This window comes from Phragmites australis, chromosome 9 (assembly GCF_958298935.1).
Source record: "Phragmites australis chromosome 9, lpPhrAust1.1, whole genome shotgun sequence".
Taxonomy (NCBI): Eukaryota; Viridiplantae; Streptophyta; class Magnoliopsida; order Poales; family Poaceae; genus Phragmites; species Phragmites australis.
The window spans coordinates 8,169,418-8,181,541 of NC_084929.1; the positions used below are offsets into that span (position 1 = coordinate 8,169,418).

A 12,124-nucleotide genomic window follows, 5' to 3' on the forward strand; every position below is an offset into this window, starting at 1 on the left:
AGAGGGCTGCAGCCCCCTGAGAGGACTGCAGACGTCTACTTTTGCAATTTCTCATACGGAAAATATATTTAATTAAATTTTTAATAAAAAATATAAAAATAAAAAAACTCGAAAATGAGCTTAGCACTAGTCATCTATGTAATTAAATCAGCCCAAATATATTTGGACTAATGGTTGTGCTTAAATCTTAATTAGGGTCCATTAAAATCAAGGGCTAATGGTTAGATTTTTTTAAAAAAAATCTAACATCTTTTTTTTTTAGCGATGGGCTTCTCATCTGTCGAAGGATGAACCCCATAAGCAGGGATCCGGAGGGACCCCTTTGAGATTCGGCCGGGGGATGATTCTGAGTCCGCCTCGTACATGAAATAAATGGGAGTAAATGAGATGCAGGTGGAATGGATGATCAGATGCAGGAGGAAATAAATGCTCAGGGGATTTTAGACAGGTTCGAGCTGCACGGAGCGTAATACCCTACTCCTGTGTGTATGCTATGAATGCTCAGGGAATGTCTCTCTAAGGATTTTCTCGTGTTACAAGAATGTTTGTCTAAGTCTAGAGCTTCGTGCTTCTTCCATCGTATCGTCCGGAGTTCATTTCGTGTGTTCCAGAGCTTGTTCGATCTTCGATCCTCTCTCTCCGGGGTGCCACCCCTCTTTTATAGCCGTCGGGGCGGGTAGCGTGCCCAGAAAGGATGGCGCAAGTTCCAAGACGCTATAAATGGAAAGCAACCATCATGGGCTGCTGCTTGAGGTGACGGGGAGGATTGAAAACGCGCCCTCGTCTGGTCCTGTCGTCATCATTCCGCTTTTCAGCGGGTGCAGCAGGGAGGGCCCGCTGGGCAGCCATCGAGCAACCCTGCGTGCCCGCCTGGTCAGAGCGAGCCTGACACAACAGGTCGGCAGGCGTTACCCCTCGAGCCCTGCGACGTTATCCCGAGGCGCGCCGGATGACGCGCAATGGAGTCGCGCATTAAATGTCCCCACGCCTCCCTGCCAGACCATGGCAGGGACTGACAGCAGGCATGGGGGAGTAGTTGGAAGTGACAGGCTACGCGCCCTCTTAAATGCAGCATTGGGCCTCTCACCAATTCACACCTCACCACTGAGCCCTTGTGGGACCACCGGCGAAGGACTTCTCAGGCCCTCGGGGAACTGTGAGTGCTCGAGAACTACTGTTCACAGCCCCGAGCACTCTCTCCCTGATATGCCCTTTCTTGGTCCTCGGGGAACTCGGGTGCTCGGGGACCACTGTTCATGACCCCGAGCGCCCTCTTCCGGAACTTGACTGCTCGGGTCCTCGGAGAACTCGGGTGCTCGGGGACCACTATTTATGGTCCCGAGCATCTTGTCCCGGAACTTGGCCTTCTCGGGTCATCGGGGAACTTGGGTACTCGGGGATTACTATTCATGGCCCTGAGCACCCTCTCCTGGAACTTAGCCTTCTCGGACCTTGGGGAAATAATCCCCGAAGGAGGACGTCACGTGACACTCTGCTATCCTGATCTCAGAACTCGAGGATCCTGATTCCCATGTCACCGACATCATCTTCTTTTATTATAGGAAGAAATCTTGTCCCTCAACTCTCGCCTTCAATCTAATTTTTCTTCCTCAACCGCAAAATAATAATTGCTCCCTCAACTATCCAAAATAGATGTTTTTTCCCTCGCGTGGTTTGGACCTTGGTTTTGTCCTATGTGACTCACATGTGACAGACCCACGTGTGGGCCCAATTGAGAGGTGGATTTCATTAAAGATGGTGTACTGGTTTTTTTTTTACATGGCAATATCGAGAGAAAAAAATCACAAAATCAGCCATTAAAAATAACCAGACCCACATGTCATTCCTATTTCTTTCTTTTTCCTCCCCTCCCCTTTTGCCTTTCTCTATATACGTGTGTGTATATATATACACATATATACATATATACATATATGTATGTATATACATATCTTATTTGGTTAATAGACTTCTTCCTTTATTATATGATAGATTTCTTGAGAGTGGTTCGACCCAACTTTTTTAAGTTTCCCCTGCTATCTATTCTCCAAATGTACGGGGTCGCCATTAAGGAATTATAGTTTAATAGTAGCTCGGTAGTTATTTTTGTGTGTGTGAGGCAGAGGGTGCAATTCAGTAAATTGTAAGGTAAGCAAAGAATTGATAACTCTTGAGTTGGGCCGTATTGATGACTTTTGGGCCCGTGAAGAAAATAAACCAAAAATGCAGTCAAAAAGTAAAGGCCCAAGACGTCGAAACCAAAGTATTATGGGAACCAGTACTTTTTTGATCATCAGATCAAATTTCAGAATTATGCAGCTAACGAACTCATGTATCTTCAGTACCCAAGGCAACAACACAACACATGATTTGCACAAAAAAAGATCCCTTTTCTTATCAAGCAATGTACATAAACTCTCTGCATACATCTAACAAAAGAATAACAAATGATATCTACAAACTGACAAATTGTACAATCAAGTACACAATGCACTGCAAAAAATGAAGTAATCTGCTGATTAACATAGAAGCAAAAAATCACTGGCCTATCAGTAAACAACCTGACCAGTTAGTTATGTTCTGGATTCTCTAATCAACTATCCAAATAATTAAACAAGATCAGAGTTGTTCACTGCAGCCTGCTCCTCTTGAGGTCAGGCAGCGTGAGGGACACCGTCGGGGGCTGGAAGCCCACGGATGCCAGCCTCGGAGACAGGATCATCGTTGCCGGGCTGGGCCGGGGGGATGGCACCGGGTCCCTCTTCCTTGGCGGCGAGCCGAGGAGCCTTGGCGAGAGGTTGACGTGCTCCAGGGCCTTGGACTGCAGGTCCTGTGGGTAGTCGCGGACGCAGCGGATGCGGGGGCCGGTCCCCGTCGACCACCGGCACATCTGGTGGTTCTTGCCATGCACAGCAGCACCACCACTGGCCGGAGACGACGGCAGTGGCTGCGGCTCTGAACTGTTCACAGCTTCTTCAATATTAGTGTGAGTGTCATCTTCCTCTGCTCCACTCATGTTCCCGTCGTCGGTTGTCCGGTGACCGTCGCTGTCGGCTTCGTTCCACGGCGCCCGAGCGCGACCGTCGTCAGCCTCGGGTTCACTCATATGCTCATCGGCGGCTGCAGCTGCCGTGTTGTGATCTATTCCTTCGGTGTAATCGGAGACGGCGGCGTTGGGCTGAGCGTCAGGGCTGCCCATCAATGGGTACTCGTCATCTTTGTCAATTGGGCATTTCTGAAACAAAGCATGGCGTTCACATGTCATTACAGTTATGAACATTGCACTAGTCACTCTTATGAACAGAAGATCAAGTGACGTGTAGACTAATGTAAAATTTGCAAACATTTACCTGGACATCGGTGAGGTCAACGCCGTTCTCTTCAAGGTAGCGGATGAATTCTCTGAAGTTCTCTTCGGTCGGAAGGTAATGACCACTGTATGGCCATATGGCCTGAAGAAATATAATCAACATCGTCAGTTACATCAGATAAATTTTCTGAATGCAAATTGCACGATGCTGTTTTTCTTTCATGATATTAAACTATACTATCTTTTGATATGAACATACCTTTAGGATTCCTTCTTTGACCACCAATCTTCCGGCAGATGTTATGGCTCCACCCGCCAGAAAACTAGAGTGCTGAAATGATCCTTTCTTCTTCTGCTCATAGCCAAAACAGGAACAAGAAATTCAGAACCATTACAGCAAGCAATTGTATCTCGACAGAACAAATACGGTACTAAAATTGCAACCTAGTTAATTGAAATTTATGTTTACCTGACCAACGTATAGTGCCTTAGTGGTGCTGAGGACGAAAATCCACTTGGAATCATCCAAAGTGTGCACAAGAACTCCGTTTCTCTTATACATAAGTTTCCCACTCTCCACCACAACTTCATACTCTTGCCTCTCTTTCTGTTATTCATAACAGGAAACACAAGAGAAAGGATAAGTTTATGATCTAAGTATTCAAGTTGCTGAAATTTGAATGCATTTTCTCTAATTAAATTATTAGTGTTCAGGAACATACTGGTCCAAGGTACTTGATGCATTGACTCTGAAGTTTACTCCTAGGGCATTTCTCAAGGTTTACTTCTTTGCCCTCCCCTATGTCCAACCTGTTCATTTCATAGAAAAAAGAAGAATGCCATTCCGTTAGTCTCATTTTCAAACTGACAAAAATAAAAAGAAACAATAAAGGTCCAGGTGTAAGTACCAATAAAAGAAGGGTTCTGTACTCTCACTCCTGGACCAGACATCATAATAGGTATGCAAATTGTGCCCATATCGATGCCTCGGGTCAATCTGTCCAAACACAAATCAAAAGCAGCATTAGTAAACTAATCACTCGCAGCAATCTCACTAGAGCTCAGAAACTAGTTTAGTTCCTAGGTTAAGTAGCATGTGACTTACAGCTTCGAGCCAGTGCTGCAATGCCAGCTTCTGCGCCTTGCCGTTCTTCGACAACCCCTTCCCAACCTACGAAAACAACCAAACAAAGCTCGCGTCAGCAGCTGCGATGCCGATGGAATTTCTGACGCATCTCACGAGCATTTCTGACGCATCAACAACTGTAAAGCGTGGTCTACCTTGGCCGCTCTCGTCGTCGCTCGTGCCCACCGCGACGCCGCGGTATCGGGCTTGTCGCCGTTGAAGAAGGAGATGGAGCTGTGCTTCAGAGACGCGAAGTCCAGCGCCTTCCACCTGCAACAACAACAGCAACCATCACGTCTTAGTCAAACCTGAATTTTTTAACACAATGATTGGCCGTTCCAACACCCATGAACTCAGGAAACGTTTTTTTTTTTTTTTTTTTGACAAAGAAAGCTTTATTTCAGAACTGAAATAAGGTTCCGGCCTCTGCACCGAGCCGATGCACGCAGCCTACGAACTCAAGAAACTGGTACGAACCATAGCTCCTCAACGACGACGGCGCAGTCGGCGAGGTTCCGCCGCGTCCGGTAGCTCTTGTACACCTTCTGGAGCTTCAACGCCGCGGCATCGAGCTCGCATTTGGGGCTGGAGGAGACTCTGGGGCTTGAAGACGGCGTGAAAACCATTTCTGAATCCCTCCGGTCGCCGTCGACGACGATGTTGATCTGGCTTGGCCTGTTGTTATGGTCCAATGAAGCTACTGCCTCCTCTGCTCTTTCCCAATGTTTGAAACTCAGTGACTGCATCAGCCTGCCCTTGGAGAAGCAGAGCTTCTCCTGTTTATCATAAGGAGGGGAGATTCTGTTCACCATGGCGCTGTCCTTCATCTTCGGGCTGGAGATCTCGACGTCAAGAACTTCAGCCCATGCGTATCGAAACAATCCCGGCATAAACTGATAAGTTATCCTGCAAAACTCATTTTCAATGTTAAAGATTAGTGTCAGGTGGAACTGTGATCACCAACAACTTGCAAGAAGAAAGTGAGAAAACTCTGCTCTCTTTTTCTAAAAAAAGAATCTTCTCTCACGACATGGTCAAAGTCAGAGAGAAGAATGAGCACTAGGAACAAGGAAGTAGCCGGCAGAAACGCCTCGAGACCAACGCATCAAAGGAATTCCATAGGTGTCAGCCTGGCACCACAGCAGCACAAACAAAAAGCTGAATGCAAAAGAGCAGCCAAGCCTTAAACATTCAGTAAAGCTACGATTTTTATGTAGGACTGCTGCATTTGACACCAAAAAAACAGAGCCGGAGACGTAATTGCGCCAAATCAGTACCCTGCTTTGCATTGAACTTAACAAGATCCATGGTACCTGAAGAACCTCAAGTCCTCGTGCTGATCCAGCTATTCCTATCTACAACGTCTGAGACTCATCTCCAGGAAAACAGGGCAACCCCTAGAAGCTTCAAACTAAGAACTCAGGGACGTAGAACAACAGGCAGAGACTTCAAAGAAGACAATTTAATGCAAAATTCTGCATTTAGCACTTCATGATGACATTCGTTTTTTCTTTTTTTTTTCTTTGAGGAAGAGCGAGAGCCATCCAAGAACAACAAAACCATGAACACATTACACATACATTACATCAGACATTAACTTGCAGCTAGAGGTCTCATTATTGCATTTTGAGTAAAGAACTCTGCATATAGCATCTTTCGCAATAATTTTAGTCCCCATCAAGACCTAGATGTCCCAAATCAAGAACAAAACCATACCAAATCCAATAGCAGAAACACAGAAGTCCGTGCTGCTTACCTGGTGGTCTTGGAGTAGAAACCCAAATAAGAACAGAGACCTCCCAAAACAGAAGAGCTGAGGGAACGGAGAGAAATCTTTGGAGTTGGCTCGAATGTGATGTGGCTAGCTGTTGATGTACTGCAACCTCAGGGTTGTCGCTGCTCTCTCATATATATATATCGAAATCTAGGACTGGGCCCTGTCCGGTGTGGGCCCACCCACCCCCAGAAATATGGAAAATTGCAGGAGCAGGCTGCGAGTTTGTTCCCCAAGAAACCATAGTCTTTGGTCACTGCTGAAGTTGCAGCAGCTGCAGCTTTCAACTGGTTCAATTGAATGTTATTCCAGTTTACACCTCGTCAAACCTCTCTTTTCAATACACACCCTCCTTTGTTAAACCTTCTGTATGGGGAAGGGAACCACTTAGAGGTAGTCTTACTTCTTTTTTATATTGCAGTTATATATCATAAAAAAATATATTAAAAACCTTCAAGAGGTCTACAGTACCAAAATTAGCTTATGACTTTTTTTAGAGATACAAGTCTTAAGCAAAGTGTGGCGAACAAAATTGAAGCCACAAATTTATCAAAATTTGGCAAAGAAATATGTCTATGACATCTGGGCCGTGGGGCTAAGAAATTGTGAGAAGCCATGACCCACGACCGTGGCAGTGAACCAAACAGCAGGCTAAGAAATTGTGGAACAATTAAGCTGTGGTTTGGCAACAATTTGGCAGCGTACCAAACATACCCTCAAATAATTACCTTTACCTTAGCCTAGTAAATTGGTTGTAAGAACTACTCAGGAAACGTTGCAACCTTTTGAAAGCAAATTACAAGACATCAATCACTCTATATTAACCAAATAAAAATTCATGTTGGCGATAATTGGTGTTGCACACATGTTAATAATGTTGAATTTACGCCCACAAAATGTTGGGTCCGTAATTTGTGGGCTTTTAGGATTATCTCACCGACACAGGTTAATGTGTATTCTTAAAAATATACTCCATTTGAGGAGTGTCATTTTGAGCATGCTACAACCATGTTTGGAGCAATAATTTGCATTGTGATGATCTGTATAGCCTAATAAAATTGTAATATTATGAAAAAAATATTTTTCTTTGAGTTGTATAAAATAATGGTTCTGGACCATTGTCCCACGTAAAGATGTCCAAATGCACCATGCAACATGGGCCGGTCCGAGCCACGACACTGTTGGCACGGCCCAGGCACGGCACGGCACGACGACTTGAGCCGTGCCTAGGCCAGAGCCGCGGTACGACGGGCTAGCACGGCACGACCTGTTTAACTTTTTATATTTTTGTAGTATTTTATATAATTTGTTTAGATTTAATACCATATACAATATATGGTGCAATGGTAGTATTTGATTCCCAAGTAGAAGGTCGGGTGTTCGATTCCGAGTGAAAGCAAGTTTTTATGATTTTTTAAAATTTTCCACGGGCTGACGGATAAAAAAAATCATCGGACCTACCGTACCGCGGGCCAGCACGACACAACCCGGTCTTAAATGACCTAGAGTCGTGGCACGTGGGCCGGCACGACACGACCCGTTTAGCTAACGAGCCGTACCTTAATGGGTCCGTGCCGTACCGGACCAGGCCGCCTATTTTTCCATCTCTGGTCCCACGCAGGGGTGGAGATGGGGCAGCCAGGGCTAGGCTCTCCTATGCATGCATGTACTTGAGTACATCTGAGATGACCCATGGGTAACTAGTGCCGGTCTAGACATATGTTTGGTAAAAACTGAAGTAACGTCAAGAGGTCTTCCATTGTTTGCGTTTTGATTAGGAATTATGGTGTTATTCAATTCTCAAAAGAATCCTCTAATTAATTAAGGATCAAGAGATCCTTATAAGTTTATACTAAAAGATAAGTATATTTTGCATCAACCGGTGAAAACAGGAAAAGACGATCGGCGGGAAACACCTTTGCAGCTCCCAAGTCACGCTAAATACATATTGTTGTCTCAACATTTATCATATGTAGTATATGGATCAATCCCTACATGGCATCAACATGTGCGTAAAATATCACGACATCTGTTTCTCGTTTGATCACATATATGTCTAGCGTGTGATAGCCCATAAGCATACGACGAGACTTCAGCAAAACTCAAATCCACAGTATAAAGAATGTAATAAACAGCATCTAAAAGTTAAAGAACTTAAGAACTCATTTCTATCTATTTTCTATATGTTTCAAGTATTATGTCTTTTTTAATATATTTCAGGTATTAGATGTCTCCATGTATAATTAATTTACTACCTATAGTTACTATGAATGCACGTGACGAAGTGTTTTTTTTTCCTTGCCAAACTTTATCAAGTTTCAAGCGTTTATCCTTAATGATCATGATTCATGTTCTATTACTTTACTCTTTTATTGACTTGAGCTTCAGTTGTTTTCAGTTATAGAGATTTTTTTAGCAACTTCTATGGTAGGATAATATTGAACTAGCAAAGGCAATATCAAGAAATTGAATAGATATATATCATCATTCATTATATGAAATGTCATATATTTGTAAATGTGGGTGAATTTATATATGAATAAGAAACAAAGATATTTTAAGCTGATCATGGAATGTAGATCCATCACCAAACCTGTACTTTGTTTTTCCAAAGAATGAAAAATAGATTAACCAATATTATGAAAAAATTATGTATTTTATGAGAATAAATTTAATAGCTTCGAAAACCGATTTAAATTTGTCTCTTTTTAGCCTCACTAGGATTCAATCCTAACTCCATCCCTAGTAACTGATGCATAGAGATGAGAAGGGAGGATGCATGAGTTGGTGGTTGGCATGAAAGCAACCGAGGAACCAGTCGTGGCGCTGTACACTGCATCGATCCATGCATGCTTCCACTTTTGGGGCGGTGCGGTAAGGTCGATCTTTGATCCGGCCGGGACGTGCAAGCGCAGCCTTAGGTAAATCACGTCGCATATATATACTTGTGTTGGAAAATAAAAGTTATAGGTATTATATTATTCGGTGGTTGTTCGCAAGTTCGCAGAAGTAATAAGGTCCTGTTTGAAAGTGCTGCATTTTGAGGTCTTGTTTGCTATATATATGTGCTAATGAAATTTGTTAATCCATGAGTATCATGACCTGTATGCCCCAATTAGTTCACTAAAAGCCTAAGCTGATAAGAAAATGTGAGCAAGATTTAAAAAATCAATTCCCTAATTATCATTCTCCTTCAAAGATAAGAGAAAAATTATCTAATATATCACCATAGGATTTATCACGCAATATAGACAACAGCATTGACATTATCTAAAGAGGGGCATACTGCATCGATAACGGGTCACATATGTAACGAGACTAGATCGACGGCCTCCCATGCCCCTGCTACTGTTCACCACATGCCACCGTGCTACCTATGCACCAAACCGAATCCCAACTCTCTCTGTGCTTCTTCCTCTCTCTCATACAGCCACAGTATTCCAATTAGCACCTACAAATCATATAATATTTTAGTATTACGTTTGTTTAAGACATGCGCAACGAAGCGTGCTATTCTACCTAGTTTACACTATATGGACTCGAGCTGTACGTGACACTAGTGGTAAGAACCACTAACGACATGTCAGGATGACATGTACGCGCGGTGAGTCCACCTCACTGCCCACCTAAGAAATTTCACGAGAATTAGTCTTAATGTCGATCAACAAAATTCTAGTCTTACCTCCAATTAATTCTCTATATATGATTCATTGCGTGCCTGTCTAATCATCTAGCTACTACTACATCTTAGCTAATCGTCTACATCACCACATAACAACATCTTGATTATTTATTTTAAGTAGCTACGGTGAGCACCAAGTTGACAAATGGCGGCCGGGAGCGGATTAGCGAGCCCTAATTACACTATAAAAAACTATTTTTTGAGATACCTAAAGTGTATTTTTACAGACGGTTCATTTGAAAAACCGTCTACGTAGTTAGCGGAGGTCTGCTGTGGTTATGGATCGCCTGTGGAAACTGCCTGTAAAAATGACATTTTACACAGACGATTCCTTATATTAACCGTATGTGATAATCATCATATTTTTAGAGGTGATTCCTTATAAAAATGAGGGACCGGTTATCTTAGAAAAATTATAATTTTTTCATTTAAATTCGGATGAGGACAAACTTTGTATGAAATCCTTGGTGGATGCTCCAACGAGGACTAAGTGGGAGTGCCAACTCCTCAATACCTCAGGAAAAAAATCCGGTATTCTCTTATCCATCTTTTTACATTTCCGTATTTACTTTGAGCATTTACTTTCTTGCAAGCTTTTGTTTCCGTGTTTCTCTTTGTATTTTTGCTTGCTTGTTTTGGTTCCCTTTCCTTAGCTTGATTGTGTAGTCGCATTTCTTTGCATCTAGGTTAAGATTGCTACTTGTTCTAGAAATCGGAAGAAGTTTTTTTTTATTTGCCCAATTCACCCCCCCCCCTTTTGGGCCATTCGATCCTTTCACATGCATGTAAGGAACCATCCAAATTGTATTCTAATTTATCATTAGGGCGATCATTTACACAATCACGACCACAATAATTAACCATAATCAAATCCTGATAGTCCCAGCAAGTGTTTATATCCAAGAACGGAAACATGAACCTTTACATCATGCTTCATCAAATCAAGGAATAACAAAGAGCGAGTAATAAAATTATATTACAAGTTAAGTCATTACAGATTTACATCCATTTACGAAAATGTACGCTAGGACAACAAAAGCACCACTTCACCTCCTAGTTGCTTAGAGAAACTACGTAGCGGAATAAAAAGTCTCTTACAACAACAGATAGGTGAAGCCTTTTGCCCAGAGGCACCATAGCAAAATGACATCACTCGAGTAGAAGGCACTACTCTCGCCCATCGCAACATGGACGGCGTGAAATAACTGAGAACCACCACTTCCTCACCTACAAAACTCATCAAAGCAACGTGAGTACGAAGGTACTCGCAAGACATAATCTATAATGGGTACATATAATGACCCGACTCCAACGATAATGCATCTGGATGAATTAGTAAGGAATCGACCATAACATTAAGTGAATTTGAATGCAAAAACAAGATTCGACTCAAGTGTGAGCAGCTACACCTAACCACTTATACCCTTCTCACCTGAGATCAACAACATAAACATATATGTAACTTGAAACATCTCAACTCATCATCAACCATCACAACTACTTCCCAACATGCCATAACATCATTCTACATCAGGACTCTATGATTGATGCAAATGGATAGAAGCATGCTCATAACCGTGAGCACGGCAATTCAGATTGTTCTTACACCCTGCATGATGGTACATCTTTACTCACACGACATGAGACCACCCTCCATACAACCCGTCGGTTGCAAACGATGGTTCATGTGACAACCTTTCCAAAATAAGCCCCAACCGTTTGAACATATGTCTATAGGTGTGGAGGTCATCTAGGACTACTCCATGAGCAAACTAGATACCTCTACAGGCCCGCAGCCCACAACACCATAGACTCGCACACTAAAAGGCCACAACAACATAAGGTACTCGGCTCACCCGTCCCATATACGGATATGTGGAAAGTACAGAAAGTGCTAAAGCCAACTGTAACAACCATCGGTGTTTAAATGATGCAAGCGGTATTCGGGTTCCTCTCTCGACTTACCCCTAGCATTGCCCACATCTCGCCTCATTCTCACATCTCATACATCCCATCAGCAACATTATCCTTGTGATCAATAATTAAGCCTATTGCTCGCGAACGATGATTGAACCACTGTTTGACTTCTACCGAGGACCTATGCATTTCTAAGCATCTCGGATAATTTTTAAGTTAGACAATGACATGTTATACCTGGGTTACAAGGATAGGGATCATCAACAAAACAAGGTAGAAGTAATGCATGAACATAGGTTCTGTCCATGAAACCCG

At 42.9% G+C, this 12,124-nt stretch overlaps 1 protein-coding gene across 1 annotated transcript; it reads right to left on the minus strand.

Moving 5' to 3' along the window:
• Window positions 1-2,496: 2,496 nt before the first annotated feature.
• Window positions 2,497-11,875, minus strand: LOC133927972 (IQ domain-containing protein IQM4-like). The gene is made up of 12 exons (XM_062374284.1): window positions 11,858-11,875; window positions 6,397-6,497; window positions 6,193-6,312; window positions 4,914-5,342; window positions 4,592-4,706; window positions 4,416-4,481; window positions 4,219-4,307; window positions 4,033-4,120; window positions 3,780-3,917; window positions 3,570-3,662; window positions 3,351-3,452; window positions 2,497-3,235 (listed from the first exon to the last, which is right to left on the minus strand). Exons 1-12 carry the CDS (start codon window positions 11,873-11,875, stop codon window positions 2,630-2,632), a joined length of 1,965 nt encoding a protein of 654 aa, XP_062230268.1. The 3' UTR covers window positions 2,497-2,629.
• Window positions 11,876-12,124: the final 249 nt, after the last annotated feature.

Excerpts from the sequence above, each read along its gene's own strand:
- LOC133927972 (XM_062374284.1), bottom strand. Across the intron at positions 6,313-6,396 it reads AATTTTCCATATTTCTGGGG|TACATCAACAGCTAGCCACA; the intron begins GTGGGTGGGCCC and ends CTGAGGTTGCAG. Across the intron at positions 4,121-4,218 it reads ACAGAACCCTTCTTTTATTG|GTTGGACATAGGGGAGGGCA; the intron begins GTACTTACACCT and ends TGAAATGAACAG.